Below are 27,654 nucleotides of genomic sequence, written 5' to 3' on the forward strand. Positions count from 1 at the left end.
TGGAAAGAAAGAAAAGAAAAACATGGCACAGGAATATTTTTGCAAGACTTTATTGTTTTAACAGTTTGTATCATCTCAGTACACTTTAGATATATTTACAGTACAAATTTGTGGTCAGGGCATTGTTAGGTTTGTAAATCTTCCAGAGAAATATTCATATTCACACTGTTGCCCTGGTTGGGTGGACTGATTGTCGAGGCTGAGGTAAAGACAAGCTTTCTTAGTTTGCTGTGATACGATAAAAATACTAAATCTCAATCTAAGGCACCGTTCTATCCTATTGTTATAGAGACAACAGTGAGGACTAAAGCAGTCGGTCCTGTACTCAAGCCCTCAAAGACGCAGCAGGAACCTGGAATAGATACAGTATCTCTTCAAGCAGCAGCTGCAACAGCCCCCCAACAGGTGTTACTCATGAGTGGAAAGAGTAGGAAAGGGTTTTGGGTGGAGTTTGGGTGTAGTAGGCAAGTTTTGGGTTAGGAATGAGATTTCAAAGGGAGCAAACCCACACATCTCTCCTATGGGTCTGTACAGTAAAGCAACTCCTCAGTAACCATTCTTTAAAAACGCAGCAAGTAATCTGAGACAGTGCAAAGAGTCTTATGTTCCTAGGTGAATAATGTATGAAAGCTAAAAGTGGGCAGCTTTGAGAGACATGGTAAATAATGAAGGACGGTTTATGGAGTCTGTTACATTCTTTGAGCTTATTAATCAAAGCTAAGACCTAAAAAGCCTCTAGTTTTTATGTACAAAGAGAATTTAGTTAGCCGGCAGAGAACAAGGCAAAAATGAAGGTCCCCAAACCTTGTGCTTAGACTATTCAAGCATCGAGAATTACAAGATTTAAACACAGTTTGTTAGAAAAAAAAATCCAGAACAGACAGAAAACATGTCTGCCCCATGTCAGACTTGGTTTGGTGGATATGCCCTGCCTTGTGCTACAGAAGAGAACGGCTGCAAAATGAGTCGATATGCGTATCAGGGCAACATCCTCGCGTCTTTTGACGTCATAGAAAATATGTTTTGATGACAATTAAATTCATTTTGAGGCACAGCCACGACTGTTTTCAAGGGTCAGACAACTTGCTGCGGGTTGTGAGAGCTCTAATCTCCGTCAAAAATGTCAACGTGTTTAGTTTGTGAGGCAACGTCAGGATCAAAAACAGGACTCGGGGATATAGGACTGAAAGCTCTCAAATATACACAGACCACATATACAGTGTCCTCGCTTAGACCTGCTGTGAAACACGGCCTCATGTAACTGTTGGCTCTCCAGGCTGCGCAGACCTCACCCGACTACCCTGTCACAGGGCACGTGTCAAGAAACAAAACCTTAAACTTATAGCACATACACATACACTGAGACTTCAATTATCCACATCCTGACACCACTCCCTCCTAAACATGGCTTCATTTGCCTAATACTGATTATATACACAATACAATAACACTTAAATATATGTAGAAATGTATTTTCATATATAAACAAAGAGCCCAATTTTATATTATATAAAAAAAAAACTGTTGAAATGCTTTTTGTCAGCAGCAGCTGGTGCGACTGGAATTTTAGAGGATGGTTTTGTGGGAAAGAAGTGGAGCTAAAGACCGAGCGACACCGGGCGGAGGGTCGGAGATGGAGATGTGTGTGTGTGTGTGTGGATGTGTTGGTAAAGTTCAAACCAGAAAATTGAGAACCTGATTTCTAGCTTCAGTACAGGTGATGTCTACTCTGAACATGACTGACATGTAAGAAGAGTCAAACATTCAAGTTCAGTTCAGTCACAAACACACGTGCCTTCACAGGCAGCTGTGGATCAAACTAAAGGACTTCACCTCTGTTAAGTTAGTGTGTCACAGTTACGGTTATTCAGACAGATGAGTGGAAAAAGATGCAGCTGATGGAGTCATCACTTCAGAGACTAGAACTCAAACTAAGATGTAAATTACAATGATGTTAGTAAACATATATTCTATATACATATGTAAAAAAAATAAAACCTAAACGGGCCACAAGCCCTAAATCAACAAACTGCTGAAACTTCACTGATGTGAAATCACTACAGCGTCGTCTTAAATCTCCACTCACTTGAGCTTTCAATGTAACAGTTGTGCTCATGAGTCCCTCTTGTGGCCAACGAAGGAAACACAGATGCAGGGAGAGGGGGGTTTGTGTGTTAGGCTTGAAAAAAGGGGGTGAATAAGGACAGAGATGTGTGAAGTGTAGCATGGACACAGAATCCACTCTTGACTGACAGCGCGCGATGGGACACTGTTAAACTGTGCGTGTATGAGCTTCAGCACAAATAATTCACTATATTCATGCTTAGTGATTAGAAGTTGGGGGGAAGAAAAAACATTGTAAGGCCATATTGCTGGATGCTGCAAAAAAACAGCCGGTCAAGTAAATTTAGATCAATCACATGCAGATCCTGGGGTGTCATCCCCCCTCAACCCCCGACACATCAGAATGTATTAACGCTTCTTCCTGTAACTCACGATATTTATCTCATGTTCAGTTCACACAACCTAACGTGCATGTGTCCTGGAATATTCTCACAGAAGAGAAAAAAAATTAACATATAATAATAATTACAATAACAAAGAAGCCAAAATTAATAAATTACAACAATGCACCCCTGACAAAGACAAAGCTCTTAAAAAACAATCAAAATCTGACACAACATAGAAAAAAAAAACATCTGGAGAAGAACTAAACACAAGAGGAAGAGGAAAAAGACCTGAAACAAGCACTTTGAAGGAATATATGGAATTTCCCTGAAGTATATTTTTTTCTTATTATATATTTTTAATATATTTGTTTCCTCATCATGTAGGGTGCAAATGTTGCACTTAGGTTGGTCTTTCCTCTTCACCTTGTGCTCCTCCTGCCGGAAGAGGAGGAGGACAAAGAGGAGGAAGCTGTTTGGAGCTAACAAAGGACTTTTTTTTTTCTTAAAGGAGCTCAGCTAGACAGGAACTTCAGGAGTGCAACAGTGAGAGGCTTTCCAGCAATGGCTGCAGCGTCAAATCTCTACAGAGACACAGGAGAGAGTAGTTTAAGTTTATCATGAAGCTACGCTTTCCCCAAGAAGCGGCTGCGTGTTTGACCCCTCACCTGAAAGGGCTTCTATGGGCTGATTAGAGGAATGCAGGGTGTTGACAGGGGTTCCCTTGTCCTCGAAGGCTACCCTGGTCCCATCTGAGCTCCCGTCACAGTTGATCAAGACCTGGTTACAGTCCTCTGCCTCCATGAGGGGCCGAGTCTTGGAGTGGACATTGAGGTCAATGAGTTCCTCGAAGCTCCACTGGTTGGATTTACCATTCAGGCCCGAGACCAAACCCACTTTGGCAGAGTCCTGCTCATTCAGGAACTCTGAGCCTTCCACCAGGTGGCCTTTCGGGGCTGGACTGGAGAGGGGAAGTGGGAGAGAAGTGTTTGTTACAAGAATGATCTGAAAGGCTGAAGACAGAATTCTCACAGCACCACTCAACTCTGAGCGAGAGCATGATGACAGAGGGAAATCCAGGCCAATAAAACATAAGCCTGGTGTTATTTTATATATTTCAGCGATCAAACAGATCCCACAGAAAGGTCAAAACCAACAATGAGTTAGTTCATCTCTCATTTACTTTCCCTTCCCGCTCTGTGGCACTAAGCCCCGAGCTAAATCATTTCTACTGGAGAAGAAAATCCTAAAATACAAGTCACAAGTGCAGTTTTTTGTTGTTTTTTTTAAAGCAATTTCTAGGGATACAACACTAGAAGTCCTGAGACTCAACTGTGACTTTGTGGGAATTTAATGTTCTCACCTCACATACGATGAAGAAAAGCAAAACACATGAGTCATAAAACATGTACGTATTCGAGTTGAGTGTGCACTACCTGCATAGGGTAACAAACAATGTACTTCTCATGTTTGAGTGTTAATTAAAACAAAAAAAATTTGCAGAGTCTGACCTGAATCTCAATTCCTGATTTGAGGACAGCCCTACAAATTTACAGGTAGCGCCGTCGTATTTCAACTAATGTTAAACCAAACATGTGAATGTTCTGGTGCTTTTTTGGAGAGTTACCACACAGCTGCTCATGTTTTGGTTTTGTTATTTACAAACCAACAGATTGTGGGCGTTTTGACGTGCATCAAAAAATCTCCTCTAATCCAAACAAATCAAGCAGGTTCCATATTCAAAAAATTCACACTGGCAAATTTCCAGCTGTTGACAATTCCAGTATTATCAACGGGATTCTGAAGCATCGAATTAAATGTCTGGTGGACATAGACAGCTGTGGACATGCAGTTGTTGTAATTATACTGTTTTTCATCCATTTGGAGCCTGCTCATAGCACCTATTCACAGTTGTTGCACTTGTGTAGATTTGCAGCAGACTGTAGCGCACACAGACATCTGCACAGAGCCTCGTGCACACCCTCCCCATCTGATGATCAGAAGTTACATCACTCAGACCCCAGCAGATCCTCACATGGTGGCGGGTGTGTAATGGAAAACAATAGCTTGAGCCTGTTGCTTTGGTTGTCTCAGGATCACACTTGACTTTAGTGTTTCTGTGTGAGTTTCACTGTCATGGTTTTTTTATGCACTCATACCTTACTGCCTGAGTCTCCTCCGTGCTTATGCCATTGTTATTCTCCTTGTCGTCAGTCTCTGGTTTTCCGTTGACGGCGTCAAGGGGCTCGTCTTCTTGTAGCTCCGGCTCACCAGAGGCCATATCGTCTGAGCCACACTCATCTCTGTCGGCCTCTGTAGTGATGTCATCTCCCTGGGCTACAAGAGTTGAGCAGATGGATTTGAATAAAACGTAGATAAATGTGTAAATGCACACAAACAAACAATTCATGTAAAGTACATTCAAACAAACACAAAAATGGGAAGCTGCTCTCTCACGAGACAAAACACCAAATTCAAAAACACAGTGACGCCACTTTGTTGTGCATTTTGAAGGGTGAAGGTAAAGGGAAGACTAACCGTTGGTTTCACAGCTCATCTCCCCACCATCTTCTCCATTCTCCGGTGATTTATCATCATCTCTCTGTACGAACACAGCAGGTACACTATTAACATGTGAACACACATCCAGTGCAGAGGATTTTCCCCACACACACAAGCTGAGTGTGAATGTGAGCTCACCTTTCCATCAGGTCCATCCCCTTTTCTAGTTCTTTTCATTATTTCTTCAATTCTCTGAAATGGGAAGAATATGCAACATTTCATGAATGATTTCTTACAGGGAAGCGTTAAAAATATGAAGCATTTGTTGTTTTACAGGAACAAACTAATTGAGCAGATTCTCTCCTTCCTCCTTGCATCTTACCTTCTTCCTCTCCATCCGTTCTTGCTGGTTCTGCTGCATGATGCGGTCCCTCTCCTGACGGACTCTTTCTGCCTCCTCCAAAGCTTTGGCCTCAGCCTCCTCTCGCTCCTTCTGCAGCTCGGCCTGTCTCACCGCCTCCTCTTCTGCCATTTTCACCCGCTCCTCCTCTGCCATGCGAGCCTCCTCTTCTTCTATGACCTTTCTCTCCTCTGCGAGCTTCTTCTCCTCCTCCACACGTATCAGCCGAGCCTCCTCCTCTAAACGCTTTTCTTCTTCCTTTCTCAGCCTGGATACAAACCAACAGCAAATGTTTGAAAAAAAAAAACGGCCTTTTAAAGGTACTGTGATTTCTGTAAGTGGACGTTCAGCGGCTGCTACACAACATAAACTTCATTCACTGTGCTCATTGTACTTTCAATGCCTATTTAACTTATTACAAGATTCAGTTTCACTTTACAACTATGGATCAGTCCTCCTGATAACATTTTCATAGCGACTTCCATGAGTCTTAAATTCTGCATTTTCCTTCGAATCAAAATGGCATTGGTTTAACGTCCTCACCTCTCCTCCTCCTCTCTCTGTACCCTGAGCTGCTCCTCTTTCTCCTTCTGCTCTCGCATCAGTCTGCGATTCTCTGCCAGGATCTTGGCCGCCTCAGCAGCCGAGTTGGTGCCTGTCGCGCCCTTAGAGTCTGACAGGTGGAAAGACAAATATAGAAGATGCATTTAGCACTTTATGTCACTCGTCACCCATTTCTCATTTTATCGCTAACGAATGACCAAAGCACATGAACATGACATCAGGATGACTGATGACAGAAGGCAGAGAGCTTGACTGCCGAGGGAGAGAGAAAGGCACCAGCAGAAAAAGATAAGAAAGTGGCCTGATTCTAAGTTGTATAACTTTCACATGACAATCTCTGCGTTCGTTGTTGTCCTCAGAGATTCTGCATCACTATCACAGCATTTATCCTTTTTTATAAGCAAATAACTAGGTCATAGAAGGCATAAACCGGTTTATACCAGTGCATGACAGTGCACTTAACTAAAACTGATTTTCAATTATTCGAGAAAATTATCATATCCTAAAATATATTGATTTGATATCCAATTACATTCACTATTATAAAGGATTATATCCACATCACCCATCCGACACTTGCAGATTACAATTTATGAGGTGCAGAAGAGCAATGTAATCAACATATTTGGAGTATGTACTGATAAAGTCAGACTTGAAAATGTATTACCGGTATTATTTGTGTCCTCTAAAAGAATTTTTGTTTTTGCACTATTTTAGAGAATCCTGGGCAATAGCCTTAGCCCTTTGATGTGAAGTATCAAACCATTACTAAGCAATTTCATCTTGCAGAGCATGATTCTGTCCATGAGGTGGCAGTAGAAACAACATCAGGTCTGTAACAGGATGTGACTCCAGCTGGGACTTAATAGGTCTCCTGCTCCTCTGAGATTTATTGCAAACTGAGCCTCTGCCACGTCACTTTGCTGGACACAAACACAGGCATGCACACGCGCACACGCGCACACACACACACACACACACACACACACACACACACACACACACACACACACACACACACACACACACACACACAATACGGTTTGGAGTCTGTCTATCAAAACACACAATAATACTCTCAAACTGAACAGATTGCTCCTCAAAGCAGGATTAATCTGTGATCAGAGGATGCATTTGTCATTTGCTAGTGGCTGCGTTAGCTTTCATCATGAAACATAATTAATATTGTTGAAAATATTTACAATAATTTAGCTTTACTGCAGTGTTACCAGAACTACCATTTTGTCTTCTGAGATGTATTAATGCACCAAATCCACCTCTGCGATATCTTTTGGATCCAAGGGCTCATGCAGTTTGATTTCCCCCCCCCCCAATCAGAAAATATATCATGTTGAATGAACAGGTGGATATTGCATAAGTGGAGCTTCTGTGTACTATTAGTTTTATTTACAACCAACTGCAGTACAGCCATAATAGTATGTAATAATTCATAAGAGGGGACTCAGTAAAATGCTAAAGAAAATGTTTTATTGTTGGACTTGTATGGTGATTTTAATTTGAGATGAAAAAAGATTTCCGATTGTCCTGCTGTGTTGCTGTGCTCCCAGAAACTGACAGCACGTCTGGATGCACTAGTGCAAACATCCTGGTTGCCAGAATAACACAGAATCACACTTGGCAAATATTGGTACTGACTAATTACAATCTGTCAGTTGACTGGTTGTTAAAGTCTGGCTTTTATAAGGAGTTATATTGCATGCGTTGTATAAATATGAAACAGTTTACATTCACACATTGATATTGATGGGTGGCTTTATTAAGACTGAGAATTGCTCACCATCTTTCTCTTTGGTCTTGCTGCTGTCAGAGGACTGTGGAGCCGTCGCCTGCACAGGACACAGTTCCTTGGACTTGGAGTCTCTCTTTCGCAAAGTAGGGGGCCCTGTTGGAGTGAGAGCTGGTTTCTGGATGGGTGGGGGTTTGGTTGATGCAGGCTGGGGGGATGGGGGACGCTGTTTCATCGCACCAGGTGAGGGTGGGCGTGTCCTGGAACCTTGCCTGTGACAATAAATTTGAGTTGAGTTGTGTCCTGTAATAATGGCCTTCATCCAATCTCTGTAAAAGAAGAAAAGTACAGCTAAATCACTAGAGCTGAAGGCTTGTAGTCTTACTTGGCTGTTCCTGGGGAGGGGGTCCTCTTTGGAGCTGGATTGGGGGCTGGGGATGGTGAACGGTTGCGTCCTAGGGGGGTGGATGGGGAGGCGGGACGTTGGCCTCCAGGCGTTAACTGCTTATCCTTCTGTAGTTCCACAGAAAAGGGACAGAGGTGGAAAAGGAATTTTACATTTCTGAAGTTAGATTTTAGAGCTCAAAAAGACCACCCATTAACACTTCTGTCTACTGCAAAATCACTCAATTTCAATATCCTTGCATAATAAGCAAAACAGTAAAATATGTGACTAGGTGGTATCGGTATGTGACTAGGTGGTATCGGTATCAGTCCACAACAGCAAGGACAACTTGTGTACTCATCACAGCTTAATGCAGATATTAAGCTATTAAATGGTCATTTTTCCTTCTCAGACTGTATCTTAGAAATTATTGTACAGGCTCCAACAAGTGAAGTATTCAATACTATGGAAGAAATAGGCAAAATAAAATTGATAAACATCATAAAAGGGAAATGTCATGTTATGCAACAGAATGATGGAATATTTTCTTATCACATTTATGATTTTCTGATCCAATGCTGTGTTTGGGAACCATTTTCTACACAAATTAACAATCTTTCACAAGTTCATAAAAAAAAAAAGAACTCAAAATCCTATAATATGAAGCAAACAACAACAAAAACCCACAAAAAAAGTAGAAAAAAACCCTCTATGTTAATGGTGGTCCTGGTTCTTTTCATTTCGGTAACATATCATATATTATATTCACAACGCTCGATTACAGGGGGACACGGGTCAGGTTTTAATTCATCTATTTTTAATGCTCATGTGCTATGTTTGGCACTGTAAACATGATGACAGCAGTGCAGAACAAGGTCACACATGTGACACTCAGACACAAATATACGAGCGCTGTCCCACTCCCACCCCAAACAGTGTGCACCCAATGCCAAGCAGGCAAACCTTATTAGATAGAAAGAAACAATGCATTTTCTGTATCTCCGTACGTAAGAAACTGTCTCATAACAAACCGTTTCATGGACAATGTCTCTCACCCCCTTTCTCTGGACACTCTCACTCTGGACAGCCTGAGGAGTGACCACAGCCGCAGACTGCTGCAGCCCAGATGCGCAAAGGAGCGCTACAGCAAGTCCACCCTGCCTGAGGCTATCAGACTCTATAACACGTGTAGCTTCTAGAACTGAGCACGGGAAATTATTGAACTGATCCAAATTTTATTGGGTGTTGTGTGTTTGGGGTACTTTTTTTATCTGTCTATAGTATTTATACATTGTGATTTGTTTTGTTTTTTCTGTGTGCTGCTGGGACAAACTAATCCGCCCCCCCCCCCCCCCCCCCCCCCCCCCCCCCCCCCCCCCCCCCCCCCCCCCCCCCCCCCCCCCCCCCCCCCAGGGATTAAGAAAGTTTAATCAATCAATTAGCTGTGGTCCCACTGCTTGATCAACAAGATAGATGGACAATAAATGAGTGACTGTTTCATAACCAGAAGTTCATTTCTTATTTGTGTCAATGTAGCACAATGGCAAAAACTGTAAATAGACAGAGTCATTGAATGACATGGGCTCAATGGGCTCATCGACTAATAGACCAAGTTACACCTGAGTCTCAGCAGGGCCAATAACATCAGACTGGTGCAGGCAGGAGGTTGGCTTTATGACAGACTGATCTCACTGGCAATGAATCAAGATGTGCGATTCACTGGCCACCACAAGATCCAGGGACGACCCCGACATCACTTTTTTGCACATTTCCCCTACACTTTTTGATTGTTGTGAAAATAAACATCTCCAGTATCATATAACTAAGTGGAAAGACACAGTTTAAGTCAAGTGTCATGCAGTGGCTGAGGGACAGTCATGAGGCACTTATCTCCACACCAATCTGCTCATGTGGAGGGGAGAAGAAAATGAGAAGGTGAGGAAAAGTCAAAGGCTTTTGACATTAGGGCCCCAGGTCAGGGTGGGGTCTGCTTTGCATGGGATGATCTGTCCATAATCAGGCCACTGTGAATCCCTTTGTCTCATGCTACGACAATGAGGGCCTTCACGGTCACAGAGGAGTGAGGAGGACAGAAAGAGCCAGGCACTACAGGCCACCACGTGAGAAAACCAGATCTCACAGCAGCACATGGGGCTAAAACTCTACCAGTGTATGAACAAGTTTAAATAATGTGGATTGTGTGAGTGACCAGCTAACGCCAACAGCTGGAGGAACAACATTTCCATTTGGTTAGCATCCTGCAGAGGTACTTTGACAGGCAAATGTAGCCGGATATGCACATATACTGTAAATCTGAGCCTTTGGTGCCATTAACATTTTCTCTGAGTGACGTCATTTCATTGTAAGAATGCACACATTTGTTGTCATCATCACTTCATCACAGTTTCTACTGAGACTCTGCAAAAGGGATTTCTCTCTTCCAGCGCTATCGACAATTAGTTTAATCACTTAAATGTTTTTTGTAGCCTGTTTGTGTTCTGCAAGTCAAATTCAAGACTTTCACATGGAAATTAAACCAAATATTGCCGGTAATTGATTGGCATAGCGTCATTTTACACAACACAGCAACAGCACAGCCCTGTGTTATTTTCCAGCAGCTATGTTGCAGGGCAAATATTCTCTACATTCAGCCATAAAATGAAACTTTTTTGATCATCGAGTCGGAGTCCTCACTATCCCAAAATGTTCAACATATCATAACATAACATAGGATATATCCATTATTACCCTGTAGTTTGAATATGGGTAGATACTATCTAAAGACCTGCATGCAGGTTACTCCATCAGTAAAAGCAACTACATTGAATGACATGGGGCTGTGAAATCTCAATCATCTTCAGTAGAAGCTTTCAACTCAGCCAGTCATTGATATTATGAATCTTTTGGGGGGTAAATCTATGACAGTTTGCTCTGTGGGCCAGTGGGGTCAGTAAAACACAAGTCAAGAGGTTTTTCTCACCATTGAAGGGTCGAGGGCTCCATCAGCTGAAACCGAGGTGGTCATGCCGCTCTTCTGTCGGTCAATGCTACGGCTCCGCACGGGTCCGCGCGGTGGGTGCAGGGGGCTGGCAGAGGCTGAGCGAGGACACAGGTGACACTCTGGTAAAGGACACAGTCATCGCAGGGCCAGGGGAGCACAACCAATGGGAGGCATGATAAGCGGCCAAGTTGGGCAGCAAAGCAGCAAAGAGCAAAAAAAAAAAAGAGAGAGAGAGAGAAGAATAAAGAGGGAAAGATGGAGAGGGGGAAAGGGAGAGCATGAGAGAGGGGAGGGGTGATGATGGTTGAAAGAAAAGCAGAAGAGTGTTTTCAGAAGGGGACAAGAGCACAAAAAAAGCGATTTGTTAGGTAGAGCACTTGGGGTGAGGCAACAGCTTGATTTCTCAGGGCTTGATTGGGCTGGAGATTACTGGAGACACGAGGAAGCAGACAGCAACAATGTCACAAAAGCCCCAGACACTCTACAGGTGCCAAAGCTGCTGAACACACCATACATGGACAAAACCTGAACAACAAGCACCACAGCACACCGGGCAAAACCTACCACCAATGCAATCCAACCAACACTGTCACTACACACACACACACACACACACACACACACACACACACACACACACACACACACACATAACACACAGATTTCATTAGTACACTAAGCACACAATCAGTGTTGACATTGTCCCTTGCTGTGTTCTGTTGCAGTAACTAGAAAAAACGAGTGATTTGCTGTCTTTGAGTCCTTCTCTTGAAAGAAACACTGTTGTCCCCGGGTTATGAGCTTGCTGCGTCAGATTGAGGGATTAGCCCTGATAATCCTGAGACCTGGAGAACTCTCCCTGCCACAGCCTGGCCACAAATGTGTTCTCTACTTCATTTTGACTGCATACTGAGCAGCAGCTATGGTGACTGTGAACTTTATCCTGCCATGAGCTACCATTGCTGCTGTCGCTGCTGCTAATGCGGATGTGTCATGTTTCTACTGTGGCTATACTTAGCTGGAGATCTGTAGCTGCTAATGGGTTTGCAATGGCCCAGTCAATAAATACAACAACCATTTGCAGCATCAGTGGTGTTCTTTAAATCCTTAAAAACAAAGTCAATACAAGAGAAAAATGCAATATTCATCTCTGTGCTTCAGGGGTTCATTAAGGGTATTTTATGCTGAGGATAAAACTATGTTCATCTTCAACAACCACTTTTCATTTTAGCATAATCAAAGACATGAAAGGCATTCAATGAGATATAAAATCTCTTCTGATCATATTGTCAAAACTAATTGTAAGCTCAAAATCTGGTGGCAGAACAGGGGTGTACTGATTTCCAGCCCATATAATCTATGAAAAATGCCAATAATTATCATTTCAGTGCCACATTATGCAGTCCCAGAAAGCCTGGTCTGACCATGACAGCACATGCAATAGCACAACAGTCTCAATCTGACGTAACAAGAACCAACAGGTAAGCAGCTTAGGGCAAATCTCCCAGCGTGGACCCTGAGGCTCCTCAGATGCAGAGAACTGCTCGCGCAGGTCTGCTCTGCTCAGCCCAGCTCAGCACACAACAGCCAATTGTGCCAGATCTGAGTGTGCATGTGAGCTGGACCCGTGTGTGCGTCTGTCAATATTTACTTAGTAACTATGCACCCTCACATGACTGTTCTTACTGCAAGTAATTACTGTACATACATAAACAGCTGATCATTACAATAGTTGCCTTTAAACACACAGGGAGCTGCAGCAAAGTCTCTAACCACACCGCGGCCAAGACGCCACCATTTGCTTTAGAAGGATCTGCAGCAGGGCACTGGGACGATACTGGGAGTGACTGGTTTTACTTTTTTGACTGATAAAATAAGCGTTAAGTGAGGATCTACGTCTAGCCATCCTTCCTCTCCGTCAGGGTCTCCTGTGTGGAGGTTACCTTGAGCATCTGTTCCTTCACCGGACAGGGCGGCGGCACTCTTGCTCCTAGCTAGTGAGGCCTGGGTGGGGGTGAGCAGGCGACTAAGGACCCCTCCATCCACAGTGCTGGCCGGTGGCTTGCGAGCTACACGGCCGAAAATTCACCCGAAAATAATAAGAGAAGAACAAAAAGGCCAAGAGGGAAAGAGTGGGCAAGAATGGGGGGACGAAGAGGCAAAACAAAGGGGGGGGGGGGGGGGGGGGGGGGGTGAGGAGGGTAACCATGTGATTTAACCAACATGAGAGAATCAACATGAAGAACCAAAGGTTATGTGTGTCTCAATAGTTTTACATGGGCTCCTTATCATTATATAATATAATAAAATAAAGATTGTCAGTAAAAGACAATAAGAGACAGGCACCATGGAAGAATACTGAGACAGACCAAACGCTGATTGTCTGGTAACTACCAAATCAATTCAAACAGTAGTCAAAGTAGAAAATGGGTTCAAATCAATGGTCCCTTGAGGCAGGGGAAGGTGTGCTGATGGTAAAAAAAAAAAAACGATTAGTAATCTTCAAAGACAGCTGAGGAATACTATTGAGGAGGAAGATGAGAAGTGAAAGAGACCAGAGACTAAAAGTGAAAGGGCAAGAGACTGTGACAAGACAAGAGCTCTTTAGCTTCTACTGCCCAAACTTTTTATGGCGAATAATATACAGAAGGTGGTCAATTTAAACCACCAAGTTAAAATGACATGGCCGACTGCAGCTCGTCTGGTCGTACAAAGGGCCAGTATTGAGCAAGTCAGCTTGTTAGAAAAGCACTATTGTGTGGCTTGATTTCGCAGCAGAAACAAAGAGCTCTTGCTTTCAGAAAATAAAAGAATTAACGATTCCCTATTAAGTCTGTTGTTACCTAAGATGCAAAGTACAAATTATTCCAAAAGAACAGTTTAAGTGATGCGGGTTGATCGTGCCACAAGTCCCTGAACGCTATATCTTCAAAAGGAGATTGCAGAGTCACACTTCCTTTTGGAGCCCCTTTACTGAGAGGACATCTGTTGTCGACAGACTTGCTTTTTTTTTTTTTTTTTTGTTAGCTGATGAGTGTTAGCCCCTGGAGCGTGGCAGCAAGGCTCACCACTCTGCACCCAAGTATCAAGCATTTAGGTTATTTAAGTTATTGTTATGAAGAGAAAAGTGTGTGTGGGATTATTTTTTAAATCATATTTTAACTGCAGATGCAAAGCTCCAAGTCAGTGTGAATGATGGACGCTGTGTTGTATTATTGCTTATGTTAATAACACAGAACATACATCTGTACAAGACAGAAACATTTTTTTTCACAACTCGTGGAGGCCGACACAACTAGAAGACAAACGAAAGCAATGGTGGTTAATGGGAGCACACAAACTGCAATAAGTCGCTGTGGTCATTTCTGTGCTCTGGGGTTGCTACAGTGGGATGGCACTGACACACACCACACTGAAGCACGAGGCCAGTGATTTAAATCCAGCCATGACGTCATCTGGAGAGGGGGGGGGGTAAAACAATCAACACTCTGTGGCAACAAAACAATACACTGTGTTAGTCCAGACAACATCACACAAACAAAATCATTCCTGAGTTGACACTTGAAAAGGAAACAATTAAAAAAAGGTTAATAGAAAAATCAACCAGTGAGAAACATGGCACGGCACAGGATCTGTTAGGGTGTGACAGCAGAAAGGTTAAGGCAGACATGGGGTGAGCGCAGTGTTCCCAGTTAAATCACAGACAGACATACGACAGAAGCTCAGCAGCTGCCCAAGAGGTGATTCAGTAGTCAGTGAGAGACTTTTGGGTGAAGGAGGTGAGGATGGACAGAGGTTAAAGCAACACAAGCTGGCTCCATGACACCAACTCGAGCCAAATGGAAATGTTATCCCCAAAACCTCTTAGTTTCAGACAATACTCTGACAGTATTGTTAAAAAGGAACTGAGTGGATTCATAATGAGTGAACCGCTGAGATCAGAGCCACATGCTTGTTATTTAAAGAGGGAGGCCTTAGCGATGCAGATAGGGGCATGAGAAAAAATGACTGCCGATTGTTCATGCTAGCCACCTTGATCATCCGTTGTCCCCTTATCAGGCTTGGCAGGGGGGGTCTGTGCTCTGCCCACACTTACTCGAGTGAGGGAGGAACTTCTCTTCTTCACAGAGTTGCCTACAGACATGAAAGTGGAGTTATAGCCAAGCAGGCGCTGAGAGGGAGTCAACAAAGAATCCCCCAAGAAAGTTTACACATCATGTGCACTTCATTTGGCTTTATGTGAGTCAGCAGGCTGGGGCTGACAGCAGCTGATGTCCCAGTTTCAGTGATGAAGGCTAAACACACAGACACAGTTGTAACTGTCTTATCTGATCATACTACCTGATGCTCCCTAAATCAGATTACTACAATATTAATAGTACAACAGGGAACCTGTAGCTGTGAGTGTTTAAACCATTAGCGTGTACAAAGTCAGCTTGTTGTGTGGTTGTCATAGCTGTAACAGAGCTGAATCTAATGGAAATATATTCCCTGTCATCTCTAGTGGTTTGGAAAATTGTGTATTGTACACCGTCTTAGTTATGAGTTATAGTGTGGGATGGAGAGGGGGAGCGTTTGCACCTGTCTGTTCCACCTGAAGCTTTTTGCCGTCTTCCTTACTGGCCTGAGCAGCATTGCCATTGCTAGGCAACCGGTTACAAGATGAACTCCTCGGCTTAACTCCTGAGGGACAATGATGAAACACCCAACGGTGAATTGACACAACAGTCTCTTGTGACTAGTACAAAAGTCTCTCTGACTTTTTAGCATGTCCTCATAGGCCTGGAAAAGGAGGCGTGGTGGCATAATTATTAATCAGCTTGAGAGGTAGGGAGAAATATTCTGAGAGGTAAAATGGCCCTTAGAAGCTGTGGAGAGATATGAATGAGCTGATTGTGTTGATTGTTTTCTACAGGAATCAATTACACTCAAATCAAATTATGCCATAGAGTATTTGAGACAGCCCATAGGACTACAAGAGTACTTTTATCAACAAATCACAATTTGATGCTTGGGACCCCTTGTGATTCAGAAATTTTGATTCAATGTATTTTTGCAGCGGTGCATTGTGAATGGATGCAACAGAATGGGGAAAAGGTGCTAATTCATCATTAGCTGGAACCAGAGACAGAGAGCTAAAGCATGTTACCAGTCTGTCTGTGCTCCAGTGAGCCTGTGTGAAAAATCCTGGACATGGAGAGGACAGAGGTCAGAGTTCACTCTAAGCTTAAGAGCTGGCAGAGAAAATGGGGTTGTTCTGGATTATCTACAGTTTTATCTCTTGGTAGATTTCAGTACATGAATTATCACAGAAAAACATTTACCTGGCTGATAAAAGACTGTCTGACAGGTCCTATGTTGATTAAGACGGCACTGGAATGCAGGGTGGGTGGGTGGGAGGGAAGTGGGGAGTGGGGAGTGGGAGACGGAGCAAGGGGAGAGGACGGTGGGGAAGACTTACTTTTGTCAGGAGATTTGACGAGGGTGGCAGAGGAAGAGGATAGGCGTTTGCTGATGCCAGCCTCGGACGGCTGTTTCAGGTTCATGGTGGATGTGGAACGCTTGTCCACTAAGAGGGAGGAGGAAAGACAGACAAGGGAGGCAGGGTTTACACTGGAGGCCAGCCAATAGGGGAGGGTTTTTGGGAGCACATGAGGGAGTACAAGGTACTGCAAGATCCTAATACCCCTAATATGCAATGGGTGATGCGTGCCTTCATGAACACACCCGAAAAGAAGCCATTGAAGAAGAAAAACCTCAGATATAATATCCCTATAATGTCCACATTAGTGATGCACGATTTCCAAAACACCATATTTATATTTCACTGTACATCCGATAGCAAATGTTATGTTAAACATGACAATGCACGCTTCCAACAAACCAGAACATAGTTGTTGTGGTTTCAGAGACAGGCATTGCGGTTAGTAAACAGTTGACACTAATGTGTGACCACTCCAAAGACGAGAGCATCAACATTACATAGAGAACCCGGGGATGATATTAGTCCCATTTGTTTCTGGCCCATCAGATTGGGCTCCCATGCAAAGTTGCACAAGTGACCTGGAAGTGCCCAAAAGTGTGAATGAGTGAAAACCTAAAAGCTACACTTCCAGCTAATCCACCACACATTCAAAACATACGCCTCCTACAAAAAAACTGTTAGTGAAAAACTGCCAGTTAGACCGCAGGTGAGGGTAGGTGGGGAGGGGGGGAGTTGTTGGTGGGAGGGTCGGTGGGTAACCATGCTGTCTGGAGCACCAGAGCCAGCCCATGCTGTGTGTCTACAATTGGTGAGCAAATGATCAACAAACAAAACCTTGTCGGCTCCTTGGTGGCTTTTCTGGCGAGGCAGGGGAGACAACTATAGTTACTGGAGACGAGGCGCTGGCATCAGAGTCTCCTGTGGGAAAAGACAGCTCTCAACGAGGAGCCATAAAATACAGGAGGAAGGGGCACATCCTTCATACAAGGAAAGAAAGATTAAAGTAAAACCAGGCCATCAGCCATCTTAATCTGAATATCAGCAAAATATCCAGTGTATTTTGAAGTTACTACTTTTGACTTTTTGAGGTGTCAATCGGAGCAATACTATACAAAAGAAGAGTTTGGGGTATTTATAATTTAAGTTTTTAAGTTAACAAGCATGAAAAAATTATGAAATATGCATCTATGCTTGACTGACATCTCACTATCAATTAACAAAACAAGCAATATAGCTGCAACTGATCATTTCTTGAATGCAATTTGAACTGAATGCAGAAAGCACAACTTAGATGTACTCTTATTTGTGTACATTGTTGTTGTTTTTTTGGTGTATAGTATTGTTTTGAATAACAGAAACATGGTGGCCTCTACACAACCACAACCACAACCTACTGAGAAACCTTGAACCTAAAGTCCACTAAATTGTCACATTTTTTTTAACAGGTAAGGCACTCTTTTTTATCCAAACTGGCACTTTGGCAAAGGGAATGGTGAAGGTCAAACTGAACAGAAAAGCACAAAGGAAAGAGGACGAACATGAAACTCTACCTGTTCGTCCATCTGAGTCTGTGGACAGTCCTCCCCAGGACCATCTTTTCTGCCTCTGCTCCACTCGCTGACTGCGCTCCAAAGTCCGTCGCATCACTGCCTCGTAGTGTTCCTGCAGCGCAGCAGAGACAGAGCAGGAGAAAAATGCCGGTCATTCAGAGCAGAATAACATTCATCAGTGAAGCGGAAGCTTTGGTGCATGTTTTCTTAAATGAATACTACTTCTGCTTTATGGTTTACAAATACGGTGTATATACACACTATTTATTTATCGCATCAGATATTACTCTGTACACAAAATCTCATTTGGCTGTATACTGAATATTGCATGGTAGAGATCCATAGCTACTACCTTAAACACTAAAGACTGTCACAGGATAATAACTGTGTTAGCCCAACAACACTGTTCTCTCTTTTGTAACTCTATAAATTAAACAAAGACCTGTGTCTATACAAATGCAATTCTTTTTGTCAAAGGAATCAAACCAATTGAGCAAAATAAGCTTTGCGGATCTCAAGACTCTATCTCCTCCTGTGGTGTAGCTACCTTTTCCTCTTCCTGTTTCTGCTTCCTCTTCTCCTCCACAGCATGTCGTTTCTGCTCCTCCTTTCTTCGCTGTTCCTCAACCTTTTTCTGACGCTCCTCCATCTGACGCTCCACTTGCATCTTGGATTTGCGCTCCCTCTCCATGATCTGAGACTCTTTCAAAGCTGTACGCACATCAACACGTAAAGCCACTTATAAGTGTGTCATCTTGTTATGAGTATGGACAATCTTAAAATAATAATCTCATTGGAAAGATCCTAGAAACACTAGCAAGGAATTAAAAATATATATGTATATAAAGCCTTGGTTGACATCAACCATATTTATCATCAGTTATCTTTGCTGCTAATAAGATAAACTGTTACTAAAATGTTAGTTTCTGTTGAATTTCACATCCAGTTAAAAAGGCTAGTGCTGTCTTTGACAAAAAAAAATAAGGACGACCCTCTTACCCTGTTGTCTCTCTGCCTCTTCTCGCCTCTCTTTAGCCACTCGCAGTCGGTCGTCTATTCTAAGTGAGGCACCGTCAATGACTACAAAAACATCCATGGGAATACGGCATGTGAATAAAAAGAAAAACACATGTAGCAAAGCATATACACAGACTAGTGATTACAATGAAGCATAGTGTTGCAAGAGCTTTGAATTAGACAGACAGATGTACGCATGTGACCCTCCTTAATGAGCTTTGTCAACTGTTAAAGTAATAAGATGACGACTAAGGTTTACCTGCAGTAAGCCACACTGAGAGGGTGGTGGAAGTGGATTGTGTTGCATCTAATTACTGATGATTACTATTGATGATTATGGAAGACAATAGAGTAGTGACAGAGCAGTATCTATGAAAACCAATCTGTCTCTGTGTCAAGGTGTGGTGTCATTTACCTGGCTTACACCCCTGAGGTTTAGCTGGTGGTGCGTTGGTTGTAGGGCCTGGACTATTTCCTGCCAGGCTACGCCGCTCCTCGGCTTGTGCCTGTGCAGCTGCAGCTGTATGTAGAAAAACACAGACACCCATCATTTTACCATCAGAGAACTGGAGTCATATATACAATGTCAGGTCTGACAAAGCAGGTGTATCACATTATATCACAGAGAAAGAATTTCTTTGGGTTGCTCAAAGCCAGGAGTTTAAAATCAGCTGTTTTCCTCTGTGCTTTGTTTGCTCTCCATATGAATGCTGGTTCTAGAGAGAGCCAGCAGATTTGAAGCCTCAGAACAATCCAGCTATTCAGCCATCAGACATAACCCCCTCGCTCATGGTCAACCCCGTAGCCTCCCGTCTGTGACAAGCTGCAAGGGATGGGCTGCTTTGAGAAACATGACTGGAATCAAACCCTTGTGAGCTTCCTGGTATGCAACTAATATGCCCAGGGGTGCACACAGCATAAAACAAAAATAAATAAAGAATTAATTAAATCTTTACAGGGCAAACATCCACACAGTCACTGCTGCACGGGTTTATCCACCTTGATAAACCAGAATATGCAAAAGCTAATGCATTAGTAATCCTTACAGCAAACTGACTCTTTGTGGATGTGATTTCTTGCAACACAGTGGGAAAACATGAATGTGCTTGCTTGCTAATAATTTTGTTTGGATACGCCACAGACTAGACTACTGAGCAGTTTTGGGTTAAGTCCAGTTGTAATCTTTAAAAGAACGTGATAGGAGCGCACACCAGAATTGAAGAGGAGCTGACAGCCGGAACAAAGACAGTGAAGGAAGAAAAAAGCAGTCGCTCAACTCATAGCCTTGATGTAGAAAAAAATATATATATAATTTATTTTAAAAAGGACCGACGTTTCGACCTCACACAGATCTTTCTCAGGGTGTATGTCCAGTTGTAAACACATTTTTAAAGGATAGTATTTACAACAACAAGACCACCACAGGGTCATCCGCACTTTCCTCAGCCACGAATATTCACAAATAAAAAAAAGCCATAGTGAGGAGATACAGGGGCAGGAAGGAAGGAAACATGATCAAGCTTTATGAGCCCCCAGTATCAGCTTTTTCTCTTGGCTCTTTCCTTCTGAGTCGGTGTGTATATTCAGCATTACAAAACTGCTGACAAAGAGACCAAACCATGGGCAGTCATGTGATATTCACGTTATTGATGGGCACTTTCTTCTATAGAAAGATATCTAAAATGCCTGGACTGTTCAGAAAGCTCTCTGATCTAAGATTTACATTTAATTCAAAAAAGTGACATTAAAGCTCTGACTGGACGTCAAAGGAAGTGATACCTTAAACCGTGTTGTCTTTGCATACTGGAAACATTCATGCTGTGCACACCACAGGCACCGACAAGCACCACCCTCTAGTCTACTAACTTGCTCTGGAAAGCAGAGAGTCCTGCTGCCTGTTTGAAGCGATGCTGATAACCTGAGAGGTGAGTTTTATTCCAACAGCTGACTGTTAAATATTGTTTGTGCACCTGAACCACAGGAAGATTTATGAGCGTAGACAAGAACAAGTACACAAAACAAAACAATGAATATGGAGCTTTCTGAACTGATTATGCAACTCACACAAAGAGTTTGGCAAAACAATCTGCCCCAAAAGAGCTGCAATAAACCATATATCAATAGGACCAGGAGCCGGAGAAAAGGGTAAAACATCGCCAGTCCGCTGATAATCAGTACTCTGTCTGCAGTGGACAGATAAAAGGTCAACGCAGCCTGCAGCCAATTCCCAGTAAAACTCTCCATTAACCAAGGTGGTTATTAGACCAAAAGGTTGGAGGAATGAATATAAGACACCTGTGATAAGACTAAACTACACAGGAGTAAATCATTCATTCATTTAATTATTAGTCAATCATCACTTCTGTGCCATGAGATTGTGGTAGAAATCCTGTAATGGGGGCGGTGCGTGGCGCAGTGGTTAAGGCGGACGCCCCATGTAGAGGCTACAGTCCTCGACGCAGGCGTCTCCGGTTCGAATCCCGCATCGGGCAGACCTTTCCTGCATGTCATTCCCCCTCTATCTGCCTCCCCCTTTCCTGTCTATCTCACTATGTGCTATCAAATAAAGGCAAAAACGCCAAAAAAATGTACTTAAAAAAAAAGAAATCCTGTAATGCCACATTCAACACACTGAACTCACGTCATACGAGAAAACTTGTCTCAGCCCAGAGTTATGCGTGTTGTCGACAGTGTAACACACTGTATGACAGCAGACAGTATAGGATAGCAGAGATTAGGGAACACCAGAGTAAAAGACAGATATTGGGCATGAATGAATCACGACTAAAAAAGTAAATCACATTCATCTCTCTGGAGGCAGGAGATAAAGGCAAAAAGGGGCTGGAAATAATATTCAGAGCACCCTGTGAAAAGGGGTAACTGTTGCTAAGTGGACCACAGAGCAGCTTGGGATGGATGAAGTGCTTCATAACCGTGCTGAGGGCTGCGTCAGGCAGCACATTGACTGTGAAATGAGATGATTCATAGCTTTAAAGACTGACTGATCAAACATGTCTCGGCTTACAAGAAACTATTAACATGAGGACTGTGTGTTTCATATACAGTACATCTACCAATGGTATAATTTCATCACAGTACCGCTAAGGAAATGCCTGAAATGAGAACCACTATAGTACGGCCTTCTCCTTCCGTGACATGACAAGCTTAAGACTTCAAGCTAACTCACATCTGCAAATTGCATTATGTGGTAATTATCGGGAAGTGAAGGCAAAGAGGCTGAGTAGGTAAACGCCGTTGAGATAAAACCATGCAGACTCTCTCAATAAAGGCAATTTTTCACCTGTAATATCCAGTTCAATAAACTTTTGTCACAGACACTGAGGCTGCAAATATTTTGCTGAACTGAACTGAACTGAGTGCAAAATAAGCTCAAGTCAGAAAAGGCACCTTGGAATGAAATGAACACTCTCAATAGTGTTGATTGATTAAAACGCTTTCATGGTGGTGATGCAAACAGACCATAAGAGAGCCAGGTGTGCTCACAGAAATGAAAAAGAGCCAATCACAGCGACTGTCTCGCGTCACTCCATCACTATGGAGATTTGCAAACATTAACATATATTATTGCTGCTGCATCGACAGACTCCAGTTCAACAGGGTACACACAGACACGACCACTAGTCGTTATGAACACTCATTACACACTCACTGACGGCACAATCTAATAAACTGGATAATCAATCGCTCCAGCATGGACAGTCGGGTTTGGTAAAAATGTGTTAATGAACCATGTAGGTAAAGTGCGACATAGTTGACGAATGTCTGTGATTCCTTTTCTTGGTCATTTTGTGGCATATATATTGAATAAAAACAATGTGCAGATATTGTAGTAGTTATCACAACACCATGCAGCATTTGAAAGGAGTAAGAAAAAACACTGGAGCCTCATTCTGACTGCAGCACATGCACAGTGTGAGGGCTGCAGGGTTATTATGGAAGCAGTAAAGACCACTACAGGGTCTGGTCTGGTGATGACCTGGCTCTGCAGCCCAGACAGAAAAAAACACTAAACAGGAAGCAGGCCAGTCTGCATTAGGTCATAACACTTCTATTTGAATGCTAACGCTGAACAAATGCTAGTTCCCCTAAATAGGCTAATAGGCTGGATCTTTATATTTACAGACTCTGACTTCCTTTATAGCAGAGGTAAGAGTTAAATCAGTGGGTCAGGTCCTTTTCCTGCCCCTACACTAAGTGCAGCCATTACTGTGCCCTGCAGCATGTCGTAATTAAGTAGCTTGTTGCACAGGAAGTCTGCCCTCTTATATGCTCCTACAATTAAGCAGTGGCGTACAGGGACTTTTCGTTCCAACAGGTGAATTCACTTGAGCCGCCCAATTTGTTCCTTTTCTTCGCTTTATTTTAATCCACATTAGACAGAGACAGACGTTATGGCTACTGTGGCTCAAGATAACGCACGCTCACAAACATGCACACTCACACACAACCACACTAGATCTTCTTCGGGATTATTCGAGGCCTGTTCATGCAAAGGTAAGCCCTGGCTATTTGCAGTACTTGCAGGATAATGATGACACATCCCAGGTTTGTAGGGAGTCTCCTCTTTCAGGTGGACTACATTCCCTGGCATTACAGGGATTTAATCATTTCCAAATCCATTACCAATACAGATCTTCAATCTATCATCTGTTTCCTTATGATAAAGCATCAGGGACTAAAACAAGTACTTACAGCACAGGTTCAGTTAGTTTTACTGCTTATTCTCTGCTGAGAAAATAAATGGTCAGCTGTCTGTATCAAAACAGAAGATCGTAATTCGACTAAATCAAGCTTTCACAATAATAATTTGGATTATAGGCCATAATGAACCACAACAAGTTAGAACCCAGAGTGTCAAACCCAACATCCTGTTTCAAGATTATATGACAGATAAATCAAGTAGCATGAGAAATCCAACCATAACACTATGCCCCACAGACTATGTGCTTCCCAGTATGATATACTGGGATATTGTCTGCAATGTGCCAGCACTGACAAGAGAAACCGACAAAGATCTGGACTATCTCTAACTGGTTTTAGAGGGAAATTTAGAAAAGAAATACAGTGACCGAAAAGAAACAAACACATCGATACATGTCAACTGAAGCCTTGTGAACAAGACTACCATGATGACACACTGACCATAGTTAAAGATTATACAAATAAACATGTTTTGCTATTCAAATCTTTGGTGTATTGTGCGTGCGTGCGTGTATGCATTCACTTACACTGTAACGCATTCGATCAGTCAATCTAAAAGAAAATTTGTGCTTGAGGAGGAAATCCAAGTGGACAGATCCAAGAACTCGCACACTGAAAATGAGGCTGGTCCATTTCCCTCTCTGGTTAAATCTGACCAGTTCAGAAATATTTCTCATGCTTTTAATTCTGTTGCAGCAGCAATTGCTGAGCCAGGATCAGGATAACCTTGCAGTGTGACTTGCAGCAGTGTGATCTCCCTTTATAATGGCAGGGTAGCTTTTCCCCTCGCTGACATTCTTGTGGAAATGACCATGCACACGAGATAGATTCCTGACATTATTGTATTATTGTCAGTCCTCTGCTCTGACTGAACCCTGAACATTTTTTTTTTTTTTTTGCTCAGGACATCCTTTTATTCCCCACAAAGCCAGGACTCCAACATCTCACATCACTTTAAAACTTGGTGGGTATTTTCATAAAACCACAGAAGTGGGTGGATGTAAATTCCAGATTGAGAATATTGAATGGAAAAGTGAGAGGAAACAGGAACAACAGCTAAATATGGTCCAGTTTTTGCCAGGAGTAAAACATGCCTACACCCACAGTGGGTATGCAGAAAACTCCCTCTTACCCTTAAAAAAAACGTCAAACCCAATATCGGCTGGACCCATAACAAACTATGCATTCATGCCTGCAGATGTAGACACAGTAAACATCCATGTAAGTCTGAAAAAGGCCAGCTGAGGCATGGAGGAGAAGAAGCAGTAATAGAGACTTCGCTGCAACAGTTGGCCTACATACTCACTTACTGACAATGTGGCTTTTGCTTAGCTGAACTGTGTGTGACACAAGGGCTGCCGGTCCAAACAAAACTCTCTTATCACTGCATCAAGACAGCCAGCCATGCAGACATATTCCTCCTATCAGACTTATCTGTCTGGCCAATCCGGCTGATCTATCTGAAATTCAGGTCAGACATTGTTAGAGTTACCCTCCCTGGAGAGAGAGCGGAGGGGGTTATGCCATATGTCAATAAATATGCATAATGGATATAGGGCAGAATGAAATACTGTGTGTACATGGTGGTTTTAAGAGCGAGGAGGTTTTCAAAAACTACTAATGTACCTTTGGCTGTAACCGGTTAACTGTGGTCAGAGGAAAGAAGCACTGTGGTTTCTATTGTGGGCATCAACCCACATCGCTGTCAACTTTAATACAAGAGACGTACACAACTTCCTGAACTCTCCCCTGATGGTCACAGCAGCAGATCACTTGTGACAATAATCCCCCGGTGATGAGCAACGTTGCTGCCGTCGTTTTTGTCACTTCACGAAGCAGTTAGCTTCGGTTAAACCAGACTGAGAGTTTGTCTGTCTTTCACCTTAACATTCACACACCAGCACCACATTAGACAACACCATTAAACTGCGATAAAAATACAGCTAAAGCAAAGCTAAACAGTGCTAACACCCCAGGGAAGTTAAGTCGTGAAATGTCAATCAACCGGCTTTCGGCGACAGAAAATAACGTTGCAACTTCAGCTAGCTAAGAGAAGCTACTTGGCTCTCAGTTAGTTTAACTAGTTCGTCTTTGCTTTAAACCGAAATGTAACAGCGTGAACCTGTCGGGTTTGATAAAGTCAATCAAAGTGGGTAACATTTAATCAGGAATTGCAAGTTTTTATCCGTGTCTATTGTCAGCAGACAACTAGACAGCGGTGCTAACGTTACTAGCCAGATGAGCTCGCCGCGCTATGAGACGTTCAAAGACCCCGGTTAGCAGCGGCAGTTGCCAGTTGCCAAAGCGCTAACTTGCAAACACTACTAACTGATAACTTCCCCTATCACACTCAACTGGGCCGACATAAAACCACGACTGCCGAGATTTCTTTCTTACCCATTTGGGCTCGTAAGCCTTTGAGAGTCGTTGTACCCTCCGCCATTTCTATGAAGTTTTCCTTCTGTGTTTTTTTTTTCTAAAGCTGGGGCGCGTAACGCATCGCAGCCGGTAGGACACGGACACCACGGGGACGTGGACACCAAAGAGGGAAGCTAAACCGCGATGGGTCACTCTGACTGGTTTTCGCGTCTCAAAGCGGAGAAGAGCAAAAACAGTCAAAGTGCTGCAGCTGTGAGATTTGACTTGAAAGAGTTGAGAGATACAATCAAAGGCGTAGGCTATATAACCTACATTAAAGGCCACACAATTCAAACCTAGAAGAAAGAGTAGCTATGTTGAATCAGTTTGGCACTTGAAACAACTTAAACGCAACATCTTTAAATCATTAAACACGGTTTTTGTTTTTATTTTTAATTAAAGAACTCAAGAGCCAAGATCAGATCATCAAATATGGCTTCTGACTTGTAGACTCTTCAGCATCCACTTTCAAGAACATTACATGGCACAAGAGACCAGTGGTGGGAGATAGCTATATTCTGATGTAGAAATATGGCACTATAATAATCCTGTTGGAAAAAGCCTACTCAAGTAAAAATAAATAAAATGAAATTTTAAAAAAGTGAGCTGCTGAAGATAGGCCTATAATTGAAACACTTTATAGAGGGACGCCTGATAAATCCAAGAGATCATCAGATGGTTAATGGGAAAGGAAGGACAAAACATTTTTTGAAACACAAATCTGTTGACAGTTTTTGGACTAGTTGGAAGCCAACATATTAAAAATAAATGTAAGTAGAAAGTAAAATATTCTATCTGATGTATAAGCTTTACTACAGTAGCTACAGAACTTGATTAAAATCGTTAGTTACTTTCCATAGCTCCAAATGACCTAAAAAAAAAAATACTGGGTAGTGATTCATCTGTTTAATACACGATCTCAGGGGGGTACTTCACAAATAGACACATTTGCCATGACAGCCAAGTGCGCCCCTTAGCGTTTAGGCAGTAGTTATTGCTTGTTACAGTAATGACTAAAAAGTTAATCCAACAGAGATGCTGAAAAAACAGCAGCATCTCTTCAACCTGAGAGCCAGTTAAGAAAACAGAAACAATACTTTCATAAAACAGTTATGTTCAGTTTAACAAACGCAATAGTTTAATGATAAAACATTTGAGATTCAGAGAATTTTCAGAGTTGAAGGGAAATAGATATAAAATCAAACTGTAACCTTCACTGAAATTATTTGATCACCATTTGCTTTAAATAAAAGTTTAAAAAGAGCTTGAAACCTTACCAGATTTAATGCGCTGAAGAAAGTGCAGAGCTGGAGATCAAGGAAAATGGTCAGTTGGCAAACTTCTTCCAGAGAGAGAATAACATTTTCTCAGAGCTAGATGTTCTTTTTCTTGCCATGAACACTGCATCCTCTGTCC

General features: G+C 42.6%; 1 protein-coding gene across 3 annotated transcripts; it reads right to left on the bottom strand.

Moving 5' to 3' along the window:
- Positions 1-34: 34 nt before the first annotated feature.
- On the bottom strand, positions 35-26,322 carry map7d3 (MAP7 domain containing 3). Of its 3 annotated transcripts, XM_083980725.1 has the most exons (20): positions 26,218-26,322; positions 19,514-19,618; positions 19,081-19,161; positions 18,629-18,792; positions 18,082-18,193; positions 17,366-17,449; positions 16,508-16,615; positions 15,628-15,729; positions 15,079-15,180; positions 12,990-13,115; positions 11,026-11,165; positions 8,046-8,173; positions 7,712-7,932; positions 5,893-6,022; positions 5,332-5,617; positions 5,148-5,201; positions 4,986-5,049; positions 4,607-4,784; positions 3,116-3,408; positions 35-3,031 (listed from the first exon to the last, which is right to left on the bottom strand). In XM_083980725.1, the coding sequence occupies exons 1-20, from the start codon at positions 26,261-26,263 to the stop codon at positions 3,024-3,026; spliced, it is 2,532 nt and encodes an 843-aa protein (XP_083836851.1). In that variant the 5' UTR covers positions 26,264-26,322; the 3' UTR covers positions 35-3,023. The 3 variants fall into 3 exon arrangements, with proteins under 3 accessions (XP_083836851.1, XP_083836852.1, XP_083836853.1); XM_083980726.1 differs by lacking the exon at positions 17,366-17,449 and having other exon boundaries at positions 35-3,408; XM_083980727.1 differs by lacking the exon at positions 12,990-13,115 and having other exon boundaries at positions 35-3,408; positions 11,026-11,141.
- Positions 26,323-27,654: the final 1,332 nt, after the last annotated feature.

The sequence above is a fragment of the Trachurus trachurus genome, assembly GCF_905171665.1.
Source record: "Trachurus trachurus genome assembly, chromosome: 10".
Taxonomy (NCBI): domain Eukaryota; kingdom Metazoa; phylum Chordata; class Actinopteri; order Carangiformes; family Carangidae; genus Trachurus; species Trachurus trachurus.

Bases quoted from the DNA above. Each gene is read 5' to 3' on its own strand.
- map7d3 (XM_083980725.1), bottom strand. From the start codon at position 26,263: ATGGCGGAGGGTACAACGACTCTCAAAGGCTTACGAGCCCAAATGG. The intron at 5,618-5,892 runs GTGAGGACGTTA...GTTTGTATCCAG, and splicing joins CAGAGAGAGGAGGAGGAGAG to GCTGAGAAAGGAAGAAGAAA. The intron at 4,785-4,985 runs GTTAGTCTTCCC...CAACTCTTGTAG, and splicing joins GATGAGCTGTGAAACCAACG to CCCAGGGAGATGACATCACT.